A 21,703-nucleotide genomic window follows, 5' to 3' on the forward strand; every position below is an offset into this window, starting at 1 on the left:
TCAGAAAATTAGAGATGTTGGTAAAATTTCACCAAAGAAAACTTACATCATGGGACTTCAGGGCAGGTGAAGAAGAGTTTCCTAAACCATTTTTTATTAAAGTGTCAACTGAAAGTTCAGAGTTCTTTGGTCTTCACACAGTATTCATCTCTACCAATTTTCACAGCTCCAAGAGTTAACACCCCACACAACTACTACTACCTACTTTTAGCCTAGATAGCCAGTAACACCTTAACAGGATTTAAGCGTCCATGCTATGAGTGATGTTCTAAGAAAAAATGAGCTTTCAGTGTGCATTCACTGAAAACTGAATACTGTGCTCTACCTAGTATCAATAATAAGAATGCCTGACGAGACAGTAAGCCTTATTCCAGTGTCTTTGGAATAAGGCTGCCATCTAGTAGCAGATTAGAGTAAATACAGAAAAACCTCCAGCCAGAATTTGAAATGAACCTGCTTGACAGATTGGCATGCTGCTGTCACACAGAGTTATAAACACTAGAAGCATAGCTCTTCTGCAGGAAAAAAAAAGAATGAAGTGACAGAAAGCAGAACTTTCCAGATAGTGGTTTATCACCAGACCACTCTCCAGTACAATTCTAAACTATTCAGTTCAAAGCATCAAGTTTATCTAGTCAGACAAGTCAGCATGTAGAGGCAGTATAGAGGTGGAGTGGTATTTTTGCGATGGTGAGATACCTGGTCATCTTTCAAGTTAATTAAACCGCAGCCCAATTCACATTTTGTGAAAGATTACCATTTTTCTGTGTGAAGTCTCATGCACAAAATGCAGTGAAACAAATTAAGTTAGACTGAACCACAAAGACATTCAAAAGCAGGGACTAAAATCTTATGCTGAAATTGGAACCATAAAAAAAACTGCATAAGCAGCTTCCTGAAGTGTTACCACATTTATTCTTGCTTCTTGGAAACCATGCTTTCATTTCTGAGGTAGTCAGAGCTACATTAAATAGAATTTTACTCTCTTCCTCATCTAGCTGTGCCAATACATTTTACAACAATAATCTACACTGATTTGCCACAGTATTTCATCCATTGATCATCTCTAACAGTGAAAGAGCTCTTCACATACGATCATGTTGCTGCCTATTTCATAAAATGCAGACACTTTCCAGTTCAGTCAATAACTTCCAAGAAACGTGTGTTGGTGTTCCAAAGCCAGAGTTACTAGGGCATTCGAAAGATGCTGAAGTATCCTGTCTATACGGGACAGAACAATTTGTTTCTGGTTGGTGGGAAGAGAAAGCCAGGACTCCTGCTTTACAAGACCCACTGGGAATCACTCTCTCCCTAAAATATTTTCAAGGCCACCTGCTTCCACCACAGCTTTCTCAACCTAGAAGAAAACCAGCATGACAAGAGATGTGAAAGATAACAGGAAGGGATTCTATAGGTACATTGCAAATAAAAGACAGACTAACAACAACATGGGACCTCTCCAGAAGCTCTCAGGAGAACTGGTTACCCTGGATTTGAAGAAGGCTGGGGTTCTTAATGACTTCTTTGCCTCAGTCTTCACTGGCAAATACTCTGACCACACCACCCAAGTCTTGGAAGGCAGACACAAGGACTGTGAGAATGAAGACCCTAGGCCCACTGTAGGATCTGTTTTGAGACCATCTTAAGAACCTGAATGTACACAAGTCCATGGGACCTGATGAAATCCTTCCATGGGTCCTGAAGGAGCTGGTGAATGAAGTTGCTGAGCCACTGTCCATCATATTAGAAAAACCATGGCAGTCAGGTGAAGTTCCTGATCACTGGAAAAAAGGAAATAAAACCCCCATTTTCAAGAAGGGGAAGTGGATGGCCCGGGGAATTACAGACCAGTCTCACTTCCGTGCCCGGCAAAATCTGGGAGCAGATTCTCCTTGAAGGCATGCTAAGGCACATGGAAAACAACAAGGTGCTTGGTGACAGCCAGCAGGGCTTCACTAAGGGAAAATCCTGCCTGACCAATTTGGTGGCCTTCTATGATGGGGCTATCGAGCTGATGGGTGGGGCAGAACAGTTCATGTCATCCCCCTGGACTTGTGCAAAGCATTTGACACTGTCCCCCTTATACTTAAATTGGAGAGACATGAATTTGATGGATGGACCACTCAGATAAAGAATTGGCTGGATGGGCACACACAGAGTTGTGGTCAACGGCTCAGTGTCCGGCTGGAGACCTGTAACGAGCGGTGTTGCTCAGGGATTGGTGTTGGGACCAGTCTTATTCAGCATCTTTGTCAGTGACATGGACAATGGGACTGAGCGCACCCTCAGCAAGTTTGCCAATGACACCAAGCTGTATGGTCCAGCTGATACGCTGGAAGGAAGGAATGCCATCAAGAGGGACCTTGACACACTTCTGAGGTGGGCTGATGCCAGCTTCATGAAGTTCAACCAAGCCAAGTGCAATCCCAGGCACAGCTACAGGCTGGATAAAGAATTGATACAGGGCAGCCCTGCACAAAGGGAGTTGGGGATGTTGATTGATAAGAAACTGAACATGAACCAGCTTCAGTGGGCGCTTACAGCCCAGAAAGCCAACCGTATCCTGGGCTGCATCAGAAGGAGCATGACCAGCAGGTCAAAGTAGGTGATCCTGCCCCTCTACTCTGCTCTCGTGAGATCTCACTTGGGAGTATTGTGTGCAGTTCTGGTGTCCTCAATAGGAAAAGGACATGGAACTGTTGGAACAAGTCCAGAGGAGGTCCACAAGGATGACCAGGGGACTGGAGCACCTCCTGTATGAAGACAGGCTGAGAACGTTGGGGCTGTTCAGCCTGGAGAAGGGAAGGCTGCATGGAGACCTCACAGCAGCCTTCCAGTATCTGAAAGGGGCCTGTAAGGATGATGGAAAGGGACTCTTCATTAGAGGCTGTAGAGATAGAACAAGGAGTAATGGGTTCAAACGTAAACAGGGGAAGTTTAGTTTAGATATAACAAAGAAGTTCTTTATTGTGAGGGTGGTGAAGCACTGGAATGGGTTGCCCAAAGAAGTTATGCTCCATCCCTGGCAGTGTTCAAGGCAAGACTGGATGGAGTCTTGGGTGACTTGGTTTAGTGTGAGGTGCCCTGTCCATGGCAGGGGGGTTAGAATTTGATGATCTTAAGTTCCTTTCCAACCCTAAGTATTCTATGATTCTATGACAAGTGGGAAAGAGCTGACAGAAGAGACCTGGGGAAGTTGAAGGGAGGGAGTGCAGAAACAGCAATTAACCACCATTTCAAGAGTCTCCAGCAATGAAGAGAAAGAAATAGCCTTATGCTTTTGAGAGATATGAATGTATTTTTAAGTACTTATCAGAGAAGGAACCAGTCTATATATAAAAATCCTAATTTAAATTTTGCCATATCTAATACACATCTGACAGTGATCTTCGAGGATCACTAACTCCATGTACAGAGCAGGAACAAAAAGATAACTGTAGAAACACAGGTCAGAACACCAAACAGGCTGCATTATTAGTCCTCTTTGTCCCTTATTCCAGATCTCATTCTTGTAACAGAAACAAAACAAGCCTGATCATATCCTTAAATTTGCAAAATCAGAATTTCTCTTTTGTCATTCTGACTTTATAACTTACCATGCAAACATATCCTCTATCCTTAAGAGGTACACGTGTCCTTACTACTGGTGTCTGTGCCAAGCTATAGCTGTGGAAAGCAGAAACCTATATGATGTAGTGGAGAAGGTTTTGTGCTCACAATTCCTTGCTTACTGGAATAAAGACAAGTGTGTATTAGTGGTTTAAGTGTGTTTCCACATCCATCCCTCTCATCCAGTCTTAAAAGGACCCCAATTACTCCTTTAGAATTAAGAATTAGAAATAACTTTCCAAGTTTCCTGATTCTGCTTACAAAACTTCCATCTGATCAGTCTGTCCCTTGTGACTTAACTCAAAACTATCATAGCTCTTTCCCTTCAACAATAACTAACAGTCAATATCTGATAGCCTAGCTTTATTAATAAAAACCTCTGCTTCTACCCAGAGATCAGTTCTGTAGCATAATCTCATTAGGTAATTCTCACTACTCAATAATGCGATACTGAAGAAAATACATTTAGTTGCATTCCCCTTCTTAGAAAAGAGTGAAAGGTGACAAAAAGCTAATATGACAGGTTTTATGAATGCAATTACCTCCTGCACCTGCTTCCCCAAGATTTTACAGGGCTTGAGCTCTTTTTCTCCTTGGCAAGACAAACCCTATATATTTACTAAAGTAAGGGTTTGGGCTAAAACCCCACTATGCCATACAAAGATGATTTTGTTGAATGTCTTCCCCAAACCTATTTCTATCAAAATAGCACGTTTTGTACATTCAGGTAGACTTTTGCTTTGATGTTTACAGTTACCAGTCCAAAAAAAATACTGCTAAGAATTACTTTCAAAAGACAAGACAGAAAGGCTATTGAGAGTAAATGGCACTAACATTCCCCTTGTCTTTTGGCAATACACAGTAAGAAGATGCTGGCTGCAGATTTGCATTTCTGACACCTGCTTCGCTCCCTTCTCCAGTAATGGGTTGAGAAAGAGTATGGAAGAAATACTTACCACCTGGACAAGGCTGACACCCAGCAAATAGTTTTTACAAAACAGCACTTTGTTCTCAAACTTCCGGGTCTGAGCCCAAAAGTTACACAATTTCTAAACAACAACTCTGTGTAACAGGGAATCATTTTCTACACAGAATTAATGAACAGTTTGAAGTTCTCAAGCAGAATAATCCCCCAAAGTGAAACCACTTTAGTTTTCTATCAATTATATCACACCTTTTAAAAAAACGCAAATCTAAAGTCACAATCAGGAAGAATACCAGATTTCTAAGAGGATTAAAACCAACACATACTAAATACCACACATGTACTTAATGCCCACGTTCAATAAAATATTGGAGTATCAATTTATTAAAAAGTTATGTGAACTATACATACATAAACTGCAATATAGCTGAAAAATCTGAAATATATAATTTTAAAGGAAAATCATTTATTTCTGGAAATATTTAAAATATTGCATTTCTGGCAGGAAATTTAAAAGAAGTGCTCTGGAATGGGTGCAGTCTCTCTGGGCATTTGTCTTCAAGGCGTAAAACATCTGCTTTATAATTTTTCACAACACAATCTTGTGAATTCTTTCTTTCTGACTTGTAGAGACAGATTTCCAAGAACAGCAGCAGAATTTTAAAAAGAGATAACATGGTCCTTGTCAGTACAGACAAAACACTTTCCGAGAGCCCATGACACCTTGGAAATACACTAGTGATTCTGCATATAAATGCATCAGACTGTGCTTACAAGTTACAGAATAAGTCTTTGATTGATAATTTTTCTGTTTATTTCCGCCAAGGCCACTGAAAATACAAAGGCCTTTTCATCTGAAAGGTTAGCATACATGTCAACTTCTTTTTCTTGTTTCTCTGTAGAAGAAAAAAAAGTCACTATTAGAAGCTTTTTCCATTTAAGTTAATGCATGTTACACAAAGTTTAATAAATTACGTGGAAGGGAGCACTGGAATTGAAAAGAAGTTAACAGTCAACTCCTATGCATGGAAGGATAGAGAAAGAGGAGGAAGGAATGAACAAAAGTGCTAGAACAGCCACAGAATTAGTAATCCAAAAGCATGAGTGAATTTCTGTTCTTTAACAATGAAGAACGAATCAGTTGTTAACATTATACTGATTCCTGACACAAACAAGTATCCAAGTTTCCTTGCAGGTTTTTTTGTGGGGTTTTTGAGGTTTTTTGGTTGTGGGTTTTCTTTGGGTTTTTTTGTTGGTTTGTTTTCTTTGTTTTTTGGGGTGGTGTGTGTGGTTTGGGGCTTTTTGGTTTTGGGGTTTTTTTCCTTTACATAAACACCTCCCATCCTAGAAAACAAAGGTACTTTATTATATCCTCATCCCCTAGTTTACATCTAAGTACCAGAAACCCAAGGTTTATTTACAGTGTCCAAAACTAACAAGCAGATATATGGCAGAAGTCAGGTTCCAAATATGTCACTGTGAACATTTCTGGATTTTCTATACTGCAGACTTTCAATCTTATCCCAGATACAGAACAAGGCCAACACCTCAGTGAGCAAGTGAAACCTCTGCATTCCCTCTGGTCACGGTGGCTTGTTTCAATGCTACAGACAGACGGCAGCAAGCCATCAAGAACTTTCCATACCGCAGCGCTCAAGGCCACCAAGTTAGAGTAACATATGACAAACTTATAGAATCTTGGCATCTCATATCTCCACCTTTTCCCACGGTCATCCCCCCAATGGGTTCACATTCATAACAAAACTTTTAGATCTGGCTTCACATTTGTGTTACAGCTACAGACACCATTCCAACAGACTGCCTCCCTGTAAAGTCAAGTGCTTGTATTAAACTACTAAAGGGGGAGAAACTGCAAAAAACCTTTACCACCATGTTCTGATTTAATACAGAAAAGTATTAAATCAGAATACAGCACAGCAACAAACACCTCTACTTAAAGATTTCTAGACAACTTAAATCACACTCAAGCTCAACTTTCCGTGCAAGTAAAATTGCTTAGTGAGAGCCTGGACACACAGAGATGCATGTTTTTAATATGAATATAGGACACCTACTTAGCAAAATAAGGCAAATTGAAGCATGTTTATTATTTGGAATCTAAGTGATTTCTTCCTGATCCCTTGCTACATAAGACAATATTCTCTAGTGTACTGAGTTTGAAATAAAAGCTAAGAAACTGAGTTTTAATATCCCTACCCTGTTGTGTAAGGTAACTCAGTTTCTATATATACACCCAGTCTGCATTGCTTTACTTCCTCCCTCCTTTTTACAAATTAATAATACTGGAAGCAGTTCTGACCACAGACACTACACACACTGGTTATTCCACATTAGCCTTTTCCACTTTCCTATCTAAACCCCTGCCCTTTCTTCATTTTTTCCAAACCAAACAATCCAACCACCACCTGAATACGCCAGCACCCAGCAAAGTTAAAAACTGTTAACAGATTGTAGAACTCTTAGCAAAAAAGATTTCTCAGGTTTCCCCTCCGACCTGTCTTCCCACAGTACTGGCTTGTTCTGACAGACTTCACCTTTGAAGAATTCAAATCTTGATCTCAAACAGGATCAGGGAATAACAGGTTTGTAAGCTTTAAACATTCTTAAAACAATCCTCCACATCAGTAACTAGTGAAGAGCTTCCACCTGCATGACATTTTATCATTTGCTATTCATACGATACTGTGATTTCTACAGACACTATTAAAACTTTTCACTTCAGTCTTATCTAAAAATAGTTTTGACTAATGTTTCTATTATTAGGAAAAGACTGTCTTACAGAATTACAACACTATTTTTGTGAGACCAAGTATTTTGCTACACAACTAAGAGGCTATTTAGATGAAAATATCAGTATTTCTGGAGCATGTCTCACATCCCCAGATCTCCTGCAACCCACTAGACCCATAGCCCTTAAAATATGATTATGTATAAACCAAAAATGGACCCTCCCCCCTCACAAATTTTGCATGAATTCAAAATCCAAAGTTCTGAGATTCACTACCCAAGATAGTAAGTTACCCTGAATGCATACATTGGGCAAGAAAATGTACAAATAATACAGTCAGAAATTACTGGAAAACTTCAATTCAGCTTAAGTATTATCAAGATACTGAAATGTATATAATTTTATAAAGATTCACCCCTTGTTAAGTATCAAGTATGCTTTAGTAAGACTCCAGGCTACTCCTACTTAGTCTCAATGCTATTCTCTTTCTGAACAACCAATACTACTTCCTCCAACATCTGAGAGGTTTTTTGTTTGTTTTAATATAATCAAGGCTGTTACGTAGACAACAAGGCAGCCAGGGAACAAGCCTGGTTGGTACTGCAGTCCCATACAGTACAAAAAAAATATACCATCTCCACAACAAAATCACAATCAAATTATCATGAAGATATTTTCAAAATAGATTGTGACAATGGATTTCTGACAAAGAAATTGACAATTCTGACAAGCCAAGCCTGCAGGAAGAAGTTCCTATTTTCCAGGGTCATCATGTGGCTGACTCTCTGGGTCCCAGCATTCAGTCATATCCCCTCAGTGTCAGCTTCCTCTTTTCTCCCTCTCCATTCCTTCTTAGTAAATCTGCAGGAAAGATAGCTTATTTTTAAAGGCCCTTTTGCTTCTCCTTCTTAATTGCTGTTGAATCCTGCAGATCTTTGTTCTAATGTGAGCCACTCACAAAAGATACAAAAGAAAAGCTAGTCCAAGGCACAGACCTAATGGTGAACAAGCATGCTATGCATGAAAAGAGCATGACAAGCACAGTAACAAAGCTACAGATGTCATGGGTGTCTTTAGGCAGGAAATCTTCACTAGATGATCTTCAAATTGACAAATTATCTGCTCTTGCATGCTATTATAATTCAGGTATTCCCTGCTCTCCTGTTTTTCCATCTACAGATACATCAGGCATTGCAGAAGCCCAAGAGACACTAAGCTAATTTACCACACTCCAGAACTAATTTTCAAGACTATAAAGTGAGTCACACAAAAAAAATCACCTTAATTGTAGTATAGGAATTAAAGTTGCTTAATATGCTTTTATGTAAACACCACTATCAAGCAGCAGGTTTGGTAAAGGAATAATATTTATAAAATTCCCAGTAGTCAGTAGTCAGGTCAATTTTTGAAATTACTTGAAAAGGTAGGAGTCAACATCAACTCATTTTAAAATAATTACTTACAAAATTATGGGTTCTGTACTGAATTTATAGCCATAACAGGCATATATATCAGCTTTTTTGCTGTTTTTCTTTTTTTTTTTCAATCTGCCCAATAATCACCACAGTGGTCTACACACGTTACAGTCTGACAATACACAGAAATAAGTCAGAAGTAAGAAAATATCCTAATCCCACTTATTTCTATACAGTAAGGTGTGCCATACTGGTGAGTGCAAATCCAAGTCTGTACCAGCTCTGCAGAGGAAGCCAAAGCAGAAGTAGCAGCAGTAGTCACAACACCAAGTAAATGGGATGGTAGGACAGGACAAAAAGGTGGAAGCAACCTTCTTACATGCAATTAAACTTAAAAAAAACCCAAACAATACCAAACACCAAGAAAAGAACACACAGTGAGGTCTCATGAAAAGATCTCACTACATCCATATTTCTACATCAGAACTCTTGCATAGTGCCACACTTCAAAGGAGGCAGCAAAAGGTTAAAAACATTTAGCCTATGTTTGGACAGACAAACATTCTTTAAATATCCCTCATGTTTTCGAATTCTTGGGGTTTGGAGACTATAAAACATGCATTAAGAGAATGGATCTTCTGATTGCTTAGACTGCTTTCCTCTTTTTTCAGAGGACAGCAAAGATTGTTTATTTTTATAGGACAACCCAACCAGCTTGCAGAAATTTTCAAACCAAAACTATGTGTGAACTTGACCAACAGTCAAATGTCTAGAAATTATTCCATTGGTGCTAAAGTATAGCTTGGATCAATAACAAATAGGGAACCTCTGTATTCTATGAAGCTGCACACATCAATAAACCATATGCAACACTGAAGAGATTAGGTATTATAAGTGTATTCCTATTACAGTAAAGCAATTGCCACCCAAAAAAACATACAGAAATGAAATTCCATCTCCTCCTTCCACAGCCAAAGCACTGAAACAAGAATAAATCCCAATTTGTACTTTGTTTTTACAGAAAAGAAACTTTAAGAAAGACTTACATTAAAAAGCAGAGACAACAAAATGTTTTGAAAAGTTAGAATTTGAAAGAACACACTTTGCAACACAGATTAACACCCATTTTTTGTTAGCAAGTAAGGTGTCACAGGAAAGAACAAAGCAATTCTGAATTAATGCCGCAAGGTATGCTTGAAGATTTCAGTAGTTTTAAGAACAAGATCTGAATATTTATATAAAGCCTTGTTATTTCCCTCCTGTCTGCTTTCCAGCCTTTTTAGGTCCATGCTAACTTTTGGATACACTATTGACGCCTAAAACAAATACCCCCAAAACCACATATAGCAAATGCAGTGTAAATACGCTTTCAAAAAAAAAAAAAGGCAAAAAAAAAAAGCTAAGTGATAGTCACATACTCGAAGGGCTCTGAGATTATTCTATTGCACTACTGCACGTAACTGTCTCTTTATTGTATAAAGATTAAAGCCAGCAGGTCACCAAGGAACCTTAGTAAGTCAGGAGGTATTTTTTCCTCTAAAGCACTACTCCATAGAAACTCCTACTCTGCAGGACAAAATTCAGGTCAGAATAGTGACTCGACATGCCATTTTTATTTTGGTTCTCCAAAAGCTTTCAAGGAACTTCTTGAGCAATCCAGTCACCCTAATCACTCAACAGAGATCATCATATTGTTTGTCTCTGGGATGCAGGGCAGCAGTACTTAAAAAAAATAATAAAAAAGAAACCAAAAAAGCTACTACACCCTACTACACTCCAACGGCTTTCAAAGCTGTTGAAACTTAATACAGTGGCTAAAAATACAAATTAGTTCTTTGCAGTTAGTTCCAGTCAGACACTGACTCAAAACCAGAGTTCTCTACAGATGTGAAACAGCCCCTTCCTCATATTAAGATACCAGGTACTGGCTGAACTAGTCTACTTACTTAAATGGCTTGAATGGTATAAAGATTTATTGATAAAAAAAAGTCTTTATACAAAAAGAAAACACAATTAACATTTTTCCAGTTCTCATACCCCTTTCTTCTTCGTGTTTTTTGGCTGAGGCACTCTTAGGTCTTCCTCTTCCTCGTCTGCTATGGTCTGAATGGCTGTTAGACCTGGATCTTTTTCGGTTTTCTAAGTCTTTATTTACTGCAGAGTTTATCTTCTCTCGCTTAACTCTCTCTGTTCGTCTCCTTTTGGCCTCATTTTTGTTTTCTGTGCAAATTGAAAGAGATCATATGGTATTATCTAGGGTTGTTTTCATCTTTTTGTATTAATTTACTCTTAGCAGTTGCCCCTTCCCCAACCACCTTCTTTAATTCTCTGAGCAAACGCGGTTAGATGACTTTACTGAATTACATCTGCACAGAAATTTCTGCCCCATGCACAAATTAAGCTATCATATTCACAATGACACTTCATTTCTTGATTGCAAAGGCCAAGCCTCTAATTATTCAAATGCATTTTGCAATGAGACGTTTACTAGCACACAAAAAGTTGTTTCCCACAGTAAGATGAAAAAAACTGTACATATCACAAACATGAAGACAGCCCATTGCATCTGTTTCCACTAGCCAAAGAAAAAAGTTTATCATATAGGCAAACAGCAGGCAATCATCAAAGTACTTGATCTTTTTTTGACCCTACCAATGAAATCATTCCTGCTGCTCACACAAATCGAAATGCTGAGTCAATGCTAAAGTCAGTAAATACCACATTACATAGTCCACATCTCCCACCAAGTCTAGCCTATCACAAGGCATCAGAATACTTCATGCTGAGCAGGTGTCTTGTCAGAGTCAAAAGAAAAAAAAAAAAAGCATTTACACGAGTTTCACCTGTTAATTAAATACAGATTAGTGAGCTTGGGTACAAAAATAGTAGTCCCCACAGCACACTATTAACACCAACTAGATGTACATTTGCAAGGCTGCCGCATGATTCTGCAGTACTTTTATTGTTGAAAATACTGGAACAATGTTTTCTAAAGGAAGTTGCAGTTACCTTATGAGCACAACACAGATATACATGGTCTCCCATTACACCTTCCTGGGAAATGTTTTATTTTTGCTGCAGTTATCGCATTAATCTTGTGTAGACATAGGATACACACTGGGTAGCAGGGTAACATGTCAGTAATGTCAATACAAAAGCTGTATTTCACACTATCCCAAAAAGGCTGATGTAGCAAGGGACCTCTGGAGATCAACCTCTCCAATGCTCCTGTTCAAGCAAGGGCACAAAGAGCCAGCTGCCCGGACCATGTCCAGATGGCAGTTGAGTATCTCCAAGGATGAAGACTCCAAAATGTCTCCGGACAACCTGTGCCAGTGCTTGTCACCCTCACAGTAAAAAAGTGTTTCCTGATATTCAGAGAGAACAGCCTGCATTTTTGTACACATAGCCTCTTATCCTGTCACTTGGCACCTCTGAAAATAGCCTGGCTCTGTCCTCTAAGCACCCTTTCTTCAGGTATTTATATACATTGATAAGATCCCCCTCGAGCTCTGATTCACCAGATTATGGCCTTCAGCTTCATTTGGTAACCACTTTATCAACAACTGGAGAGGGGAGGGTAGAGACTGACCAATACTTCCAAACTACCACAGGCATTGCTTAACCTCCTCCCTCCACCTTGAAAGCTCAGTTATCTGGTATAATAGTATGTAATTCCTATGTGCTGGCAGACTACAAGCATTCTTCAAAATTGTAATGTAAAATACCAAATACTTAGCTTCCATTCTGTAGGCCTGGTAGGTAATTTTAAAAAGCAGACATTATAGACGAGATACTTTCGGTTGTTGGATTTGATGGGGTTTTTTTTTCCCTCTTCCCTGACAGGTGCTTGTTCTAACTGATTCCTACTAGAACTGGAGGACGTAATAAAAATGAACACAAGGAGACTGTTAACCATGTCAGAATGCACAATCAACCAACTTCTTAGTGTGCCCATATATAACAAAAGACACGCAAGTTAGACAGAAAACCACACTACTTTTTACTTTAACCCATGCAGAGAGAAGCAGATGCACATGGTTTTAGATTAAACATATGACCAATTATTATCTTCATCAAATTTGTCCTCAATCCGCATGTACTCTGAAATCTGACCCCTTTGGCACCTCTAGACTTTCAGCTTCAAAATAGGATTAACAGAAAGCTTTCTGTAAGGAGCTGGTACTGTAAAAGTTGGTCAGAGAAACTCTCTAAGACTCAAGTTGGAGTTTTAGAAAGCAGGCATTCTTTATTGCAGAGCTGGGCACACACATGAATAGCTTTGCAAAGGTGAGTGCACCTGCTACTTGTGGGCAGCAGCTATATATTTAGCATACTCATTCATATTCACATATTTTCCAGGAAACTGTTTCTGTATTAATGAGATTTCCAGGAACTAATTGTAATATTTGCATCCTAATTAAGCATGCGCTTTCTTGCTGAGTGGGGGTCTTTGGTGGTTGCCGACAGTCTTCCTCAGTGCTTGCACATGCTTGCAAGGTCCTACTGCCGAGTTAGAAGTTGGTATGTCCTTGCTTCTGTCCTGTTCCAGTCTCATTATACACTGGGCACCACTCTGCTATCTTGAAGGCTGGCATCCTTAGTCTTACTTATTCTCTCCATAGCTGTTATCAGTTGTTGATGCTCCTTCCCCCATCAGCCGAACTTTCCTTTCTCTCTGCCTGTTAGTAAGCTGGACTAGTTTGCTCTATTCTGCTATGTTAAAGGCATACAAACTATTGTTAGATTAAAATTTAAACCTACAGTTATTTTGCATAGTGACCAGTGTGTCTAGCTAGACTAGACAGAATAAATGCCAACATCACAAGTATGAAGCAAGTAAGACTGAAAACACCAGCTTTTTTCCCTCCTCAAAATTCAAGAAAAATTAACATATTCAAATTAACCACACACACATTCAAGGGAAAGTGAACTGACAACAATCGATTTACACAGAAAAGCAAAATATCTTTTGCCTACAAGTAAGAAGAAAGAACTGTTGTCCCCCCTTCTTCCCACCTCTGTATTACCTGTGATGGGTGGTGATCTCTCAGCACGTTTAGCATGCAACAGTTTTCGACTAATAAATATGTAGCCACAGGGACATGATTTACATGCAACAGGAACCTGGGAGAATAAAAGACAAATATTTCAGATCATTCCAAATTCTGACAAAATTCCTGTCCAATGAACAAAAAAAAAACCCTAGAAACTTGCATTTTGTCCTTGGAGATACCTCTTCAAATTCAGTCTGTTCTGCAAACGATGGCATGTACTATTATGTAATTGTACCTAAGCATAGTAAAAACAGGTTCTGCTGTGAATCACCTAGCAAGCCTTTTCTTTATGCAGTTGCTAGAAACCAAGCTTGAAAATCAGAGTTTGTGACTGCTCTATATTACAAACCCTCCTCCCCAGACTGTGAGGAAGAAGGTGTAGGAAAGTAGAGAGCAATAATGCAAGGCTGAATTAGAGTAGAAATACAATTTCTCTTAGAACTCTCAAATATCCCCAATCAAATCAGTTAGACATTCCAAGGTTTGCTTCCTTCATTTACTTCTAAGAAACAGTTAAAGTATGCGTTAAAAGTGTCAGTATATTCTGAATCCATTCACTTTGAGAAGCATCTGAAAGCAATTCCTCTACAGAGCAGGAGCAGCTTCAAACAGAAGGTACAAGAGACCCAAAGCAAACCAAATGCATTTGTACCACACTCCACAACAGCCTGCAGACAGACTGTGTGGTTACACAAGGGCCTACCTAATGCAAAACTCAACCTATCACAGGTAGACAAAGCTGGCTGGAAACTGAAACGTTTGAGGCTCCAGTGCTTCTCCTCCTCAGCAAAGCTGTGAGGAGCAGTACAGTCCCTCAGCATAAGACAACTTAAAACAAGATTAGAACAGCTGGAAATGTCACACTTACATGAAAGACAACAAAAACCTTACTCTGAGCAATTAAAAAAAGGGATGCTGATAAATTACAAACTTCATTAGCTTCACTTAAAGCTGAGATCTTTTAAAGTAGTAAGGAATACACAATATTGCTTTGATTAGGCTTAAGACTGAAAACATGAAGCAAGTTTAAACAAAGATCTGGAAAAGATTAATATCACACATTAAAGTGAACGTATGCTGAAGCACAACAGTGGAAGGAAAAAAAGTAGGAGATAATTTCTGAAAATGCTTTAAGACAGGTCTCTGCAAGTTTGCCAGTGTCCACGGTAACAAAGAGTACAGAACCATGACTACCTGCTCGGTTCTCTGGACACATACAAGAACCAAGATCCAGTGTTCTATTGGCTAGGAAAAGACCTGCCAAGTTAGTACCTGAATTTGTAAAGGGGAACTTAACTGCTACTCAGAATAAACAAGTTATTTTGCTTTCTGTAGCACAGTTTAACTCTTGTACTTCATCCTACAAACAGCTTACAGGTAAGATTTTGATACAGGTTTTCTCTAACTAGAGACCTCTTAATTCCCTTTATGAAGACAATGACAGAATAAAAAAACCCAAAACCAAACTCTAATCAAGGTTTATTGAACCTTTAAGCTCAGAATTTAGTTGACTGTGTGCATGCTTATCTCCTTATTCATATGTCAGTATAAGAGTACTAGAAAACACTATCTAGCAGAGATATAGTATCTTTAAGGTGACAGAGGAGTCTCCATTTAAACCCAGCTTCGAACACCAGGGTCTCTCTAATAATTATGTTTCCAGAGCCAGCCTAAAATAATTTGGTGAAAATCAATCAAAGGGGTTGGAAAAGACCCAGTATTTCTCAATGAACTTAACTGTACATAACAGAACAAGATTGTTCTCATGTTACAGGTTCAGCACATAGGTGGTGTGTGCATGTTTGGGGCGTGTGAGATTAGGTGGGAAGGGGCTTATTCACTGAACCATACCGGTTATCCTTCGAAGACCTACACTGACAGCACAACACAGCCTTACAAACACTGGTTTACTCTGTTTAACATTTTTCTAAACAAAAGAAAATTAGTTTCTTGTACAAGAAACTTTACCTGAAGCTAAATTAAGAAGCGATAATTATTTCTTCTGACTGCAAATACTTCATGCTCCCCAGTTAAATGGAGCTGTGCTTTGACTGTGAAAATATCAAAACCCTTTATTTTTTATTAATAAAAAAGAAGCCTAAATGGCAACTACATATGATCTAAATTACAACAGTCTAAGTAGTGCTACTCAATATTACACTCCAATATTTGTGGTTGTCTAAATATTTCCAAGCATGCCACTTCTAGCAAAGAAATCAGAAATAAATGTATAGCTCTTGTTTATGGAAGAATTTAAGGAATGCTAGCATAGGACAATCACTTAAGAGTCACACAAGAGCCTTTCCACACATGTCTTGTACTGTGGGTTTAGTTTCCTGTCTCCCCTCAAACTTTTGGGACTGGACAGCAAGGTCCTACAAGCAATGCTTGTGCCAGGGCAGAATACATGCAATGAATATTAATTCTATGTTAGCCATGGAAGTGCTGCTAACAGAAAACTTACATTAGAATAATAGAATCAACTCAGTTGGAAAAGACCTTTGAGATCATTAAGTCCAACCATTTCCCAGCACTGCCACCGCTAAACCATGTCACAAAGGGCCTCATCTATACAGTTGGTAAACACTTCCAGGGATGGTGACTCCACCACTTCCCTGGGCAGCCTGTTCCGATGCCTCTGCACCCTTACAGGAAGAAACTTTTCTCTGATTTCCAGTCTAAATATCCCCTGGTGCAGCTTGAGGCCATTACCTCTTGTCCTAAATCTACACATGTATACCATGTATTTCAGTTTTAAAGCACAGAACAATGTGAAAGGCTCAGCATTAGCCTGTAAGAGCCTGTTTGCTTCCTTGCTCTTCCTACTGGTGGTAGTTTGACATTCACCACAGTTATTCCCAAAAAAAACCCAGCACCCCTCGCATATTCAACTCTTTGCTCATTTTAATATCTTCTTTCACCAACCAAAGAAGCAGAACTTGGCACACTACTTTTTTCTCAGGAATAGTATGTCAGCGATGTTCTCAACATATGCGCATTTGCAAAGGTTCAGCTATTGCTTAAAACACAAAAGGCTGGCCCTACACAGCTTAACATTCCAAACTGCTCCAAAATGCGCAGAAACGCTATAAAATCCATGCAAGTCAGAACAAATGACTTTTTTTTAGCCATTGTAAGTTTAAAAAAAAAAAAAGTAGCAGCCTTTTATTTTTTTAAGTGTGCAGCAGCTCAGTTCTGGAGTCCAACAACAGAACTCTGTTCCCCAGGGTCACACGCAGAAGCCCCTGGCAGCTTCCTGCAGTGGTGTGCTGCTGTCCCCATCACACGGCCTGGTTTTAAACAGCAACATCCTCTCCAGCAAAGAGCACAGACGAAGACAGCTCCTGATACTGTAACTGTGAAAATCTGCTGCTGTTAACTTTTAGTAGCTGTATTCTCTACCCATAACAAAACCGCTGTAAGGCACAAACGATAGATCACATCTACATTTGCACAACAGAAATGGCAGCAAAGGTCTAAATTTCGCTGTTTCTGAGCTACTTCATGAGAAAACTGAAGACTCTGCCAGGCAGCCTTAGGCTCATTATTCATACAAAAGGCAAAATGCACTGCACAAATTACCAAGTTCATTATATTCTTAATATCGTTCCTAAACAATACTAGCACATAATTCTGCACATCACACAGAAATCATTCAGCATAACTATCACAAAAGGAACACGGTGTTTCACCCACATTCCAGGCAGAGACTGCAAAGGCAACACTTACCTCATACAAACGCTGCTTCACAGAGGCACGGAGACGCTTTAGTGTGTTCCCCTCACCTCAAAACCAAGCAGCTCGGCCGACAGCTCCTCGCCCCGGTGCTACAGAAGCCTAGTTCGCGGCGGAGGGTGTCACACGGCAAGGAGGAAGCACGGCCACCAGCGGGATGCGCTGGGGCGGAGTGCGGCCCGGCCCGGCGCCCCGGGAGCGGGAGGACGGCTGCGAGCGGCCCGAGTTCCGCTCGGCCCCGCGGCCCTCAGCGATCACAGCCGAGGCATGCAGACTTCCACCGGCTCACTGCCCTCCCGTCAGCCGCAGTGACACCTGTCCCCGCTGAAGCGGCCGGCGACCCCTCCGCCACATGGCTTCCCGCCGGCCTGGGACAGGCAGCCCCGACCGCTGGCTTGCGGGGGAATTCCCTCACCCTCTCTCAGAAGCAGGGGGCAGTGAGGGGAACCTCCCTCACCGCTTCAAGGGTCGCCCTTTGAGCCCTGTGGTCACTAATCCCCCCGGCCTGAGAGGGGAGCGGGCCCGGCGGCCGCCTCACCTGCTGGTCGCACTCCGGGCAGGACTTGGTGGCCATCTTCACTTTCTTGGCCCTGCTCGAGGACATGCTCGCTGCTGCTGCTGCTGCTGCTGCTCCTGCTGGTTCTGCCGCTGGTTCTGCCGCTGGCTCTGCCGCTGCCGCCAGAGCGCCGGGCGAGGACGCGGAGGCGCCGATCGCAGCCTGCAGAACCCCGTCAGGCTCCACCCGCCCCCACACAGCCCCTCCACAAAGGCGCCGCTCCCCAGAGCAGGACAAGCCCCGCCCACCGTGCGGCAGGGGCCGGTTCCGCCGCCGGATTGGCTGCGCGCGCGGGGGCGGGGCGGAGCGGGGAGCGGCGGTGCAACGGCTCCGGCTCTGCCCGGCTCGGGGCTGAGGTAACGCGCGGGGAGCGGGTGGTGGGAGGTGGAGGGAGTGTGTGTGTGGGCCTCGGACAGTTCGTTTGTGAAGGGAATAGCAGTGAGGGACGGACAGTGCTCTGAGCTCCGGATTCATAGGTGATAGGGAGAGAGAAAAAAATCAAGTCATCTTTCAGGCCCCTCCTCACACAAACCATTCCACTCTGGGACTGAAACTTCGAGTTTTGTATTCCTGCAAAATGTTTGTGTCTGAATCATTTAACTCTGATTTAAGAGGAAAATTACAATACTGCTAGTAATAGGAGCTGGGTGATTTTGTTGTTTTTTTTGTGTACAACAAAATGTCTGCAAGAGAAAAATGCGGCAAAGTCTCAGCATAAAATTATTTTTGGAGATTAATGTTTAAATAGCCTGGAGTACAGCTGCCAGCTAATATCAGCTGTAATGCTTTCACTGTAATGCTTCCACACGGGTAGCAATGAATGAGTGCATCTGTGAGGCTGGCACAACAGAGTTTCTGTTTGATGTTTGTAGCTTAGTCTTGAACTAAGTTTATTGCACCAACATACTGAGAAAAAAAAAACATGAAGAGAGGCAGTTTTAGTAAGGCTTTTGTCTAAACTTCTCCTTCAGGAAAATTAACCAAAAGCAGCTTGGAGGAAACTTTTTAAAAACTGACTTTTACAGCTATTGAAATGTTAAACCGTCTACTAGCTCACTGCTGAGTTACTTTGATATATTTAGCCAGTTCTTGGTGGTCAGGAATCTAGAGAGTTTATTCATCTGTCAGGACAGCCCAAATAATTTCTCCCTGACAGGCTAATTAAAAAGTTCTTCCTTCAGGCACAAAAGCACAAGCACTTGTCACAGTGTCTCATAGACTAAATTCCTCCCTGCCGCTGAAGGCCCTGTGGTCTTACCTTCCTATGGCTGTTGACCTGTTCTGCAGATTGGAGAGTTGATGCTACCCCAGTTGCCAAGTAAGCTTCTCTAGAGTCCCACAACTGCATGTTTTTTCAGCTTAATTCTTGAGCCTAAGTTATTACAGGCTCTGTGAAATTTGAAAATGGAGTTTCAGATTCATAAAAGACCACACATGATCTAGATAAGCAATATGTTTTAATTGCACATTTCAAAGTGAAATCATCGCTTTGCACACCTTAAAAAACAGACTGTAAAAACTGAAACACCTTCTGAAATGCCACATAGATCAACAAATACACATCTATTCTGAACATTTAGGAGATAACACAGGGAAGTTGTGTTACCACAAAATTAACAACAGTGAAGAGGCACATCCTCACCTTAATAATTTCAAATGCGGTTCCTCTTAGTAATCTTTACTGTTAATCTTCTCATGACAAAGTCCACAGGCAACAACCTTAGGATAAGATTTTCCTTTTCTAAATTTTAAAACCAAATCTCTTTCACTCTAACCATCATCTCCTCAGAGTAGGTTTCTCACATTTACCATTTGAAGTGGGAGGTTGCAGTTCTGGCTCCAAGTATGATCTCTCCAAGTCATTCACCATCTTTTGTTGATAACTTGCATCTATGATTATGAAGGTCAGGTCTTCAGTGAGAGCTCCTGAATAAAACAGAATAAAAGAATGCTGGACTATGCCATTTTTCACATGCAAACTAAGGAAATGCAAGGGTCTTAATAATTTCTAACCAGTTTAGGCTTTACTTTTACTACCTGCCCAGGAGAAAATCTTCCCACCCTTTAGCAGTCATCCTAAAGAATGAGAAGCCATCCCAAAGCATCTCAGCAGAGAGGGGCATACTTTATTATGGACAGAGCTCCATGAAGACAACCCCTAAATGAAGAAGTTTATGATCCATATGTTGTGGTTTAAGTCCAGTCAGTAATTTAGAACCATGCAGCTGTTCACTCACTCTCCCCCTTCCTCCCCCCCTGCTCCTGGAGGGATGGGGAGGAGAATAGAAAGAATGTAACTCCCACTGGTTGGGATAAGGACAGTCCAGTAACTAAGGTATAACACAGAACCACTACTGCTACCACCAATAATAATAATTTAAAGCACATGGTACTGTTAGAACAAGTCCAGAGGAGGCCACAAGGATGATCAGGGGACTGGAGCACCTCCTGTATGAAGACAGGCTGAGAAAGTTGGGGCTGTTCAGCCTGGAGAAGAGAAGGCTGCGTGGAGACCTCATAGCAGCCTTCCAGTATCTGCAGGGGGCATACAGGGATGCTGGGGAGGGACTCTTCATTAGGGACTGTAGTGATAGGACAAGGGGTAACGGGTTCAAACTTAAAGAGGGGAAGTTTAGATTGGATATAAGGAGGAAGTTCTATACTGTTAGGGTGGTGAGGTACTGGAATGGGTTGCCCAGGGAGGTAGTGAATGCTCCATCCCTGGCAGTGTTCAAGACCAGCTTGGATGAAGCCTTGGGTGCCATGGTTTAGCGTGGGGTGTCCCTGCCCGTGGCAGGGGGGTTGGAACTAGATGATCTTGAGGTCCTTTCCAATCCTAACTATTCTATGATTCTATGATTCTATAATGATAAGGAAAATAACAAGGGAAGAGAATACAACCGCTTACCACCCACCGACTGATACCCAGCCCGACCCGAGCAGTGATCTAGACCTTCCAGGTAACTGCCCCCAGTTTATAGACTGGGCATGATGTGCTGTGGTATGGAATACTTCTTTGGCTAGTTTGGGTCAGGTGTCCTGTCTCTGCTTCCTCCCGGCTTCCCCTCCTCCCTGGCAGAGCATGAGACTCACAAAGTCCTTGGTCAGAGTAAATATTAGTTAGCAACAACTAAAGCCATCGGCGTTATCAGCACTGTTCCCAGGCCAAAAGTCAAAAACACATCATAGCTACTAAGAAGGAGAAAAAAGACTGCTACTGCTGAACCCAGGACACCATATTTGTACAAAATACTGTACTTCTCGTTGTACTTCTCACTGTACTTGATTTCACAAGTCTTCCATATAAATATTTATAATTCTCTAAGATATGCAAGTTAATTAAAAGACACTGAAAAATCTGTTTTGGTAATAGACCAGCTGTGCTGTTTCTTTGTTGTTGTTTTGCACTCTTCTTAAAGGAATTGATTTAAGGTAAAACTGTTGTGAATTTTAAATGACCAGAGGATCTGCTGTTTGGTAAATGTGTTTTCTACCTGTTTTCTGCTGGAAGCTCTACATGTCACAGCTGACTGCAGTGGAAGCTTTTGTATTACTGCAACACAAAAGATTTTGTTTTCAGGTGATAAAACAAATGCTGATAGAGGTAATTGCTCCAGATAGCTTTATATTTTTCCTAAGGTAAAAAGTAAAGAAAGT

At 40.9% G+C, this 21,703-nt stretch overlaps 1 protein-coding gene across 1 annotated transcript; it reads right to left on the reverse strand.

Moving 5' to 3' along the window:
• Positions 1-4,900: 4,900 nt before the first annotated feature.
• On the reverse strand, positions 4,901-18,245 carry CZH16orf87 (chromosome Z C16orf87 homolog). The gene is made up of 4 exons (XM_005141672.3): positions 18,029-18,245; positions 13,729-13,825; positions 10,736-10,918; positions 4,901-5,430 (listed from the first exon to the last, which is right to left on the reverse strand). The coding sequence occupies exons 1-4, from the start codon at positions 18,092-18,094 to the stop codon at positions 5,312-5,314; spliced, it is 465 nt and encodes a 154-aa protein (XP_005141729.1). The 5' UTR covers positions 18,095-18,245; the 3' UTR covers positions 4,901-5,311.
• Positions 18,246-21,703: the final 3,458 nt, after the last annotated feature.

Source organism: Melopsittacus undulatus, chromosome Z, assembly GCF_012275295.1.
Source record: "Melopsittacus undulatus isolate bMelUnd1 chromosome Z, bMelUnd1.mat.Z, whole genome shotgun sequence".
NCBI classification, from domain to species: domain Eukaryota; kingdom Metazoa; phylum Chordata; class Aves; order Psittaciformes; family Psittaculidae; genus Melopsittacus; species Melopsittacus undulatus.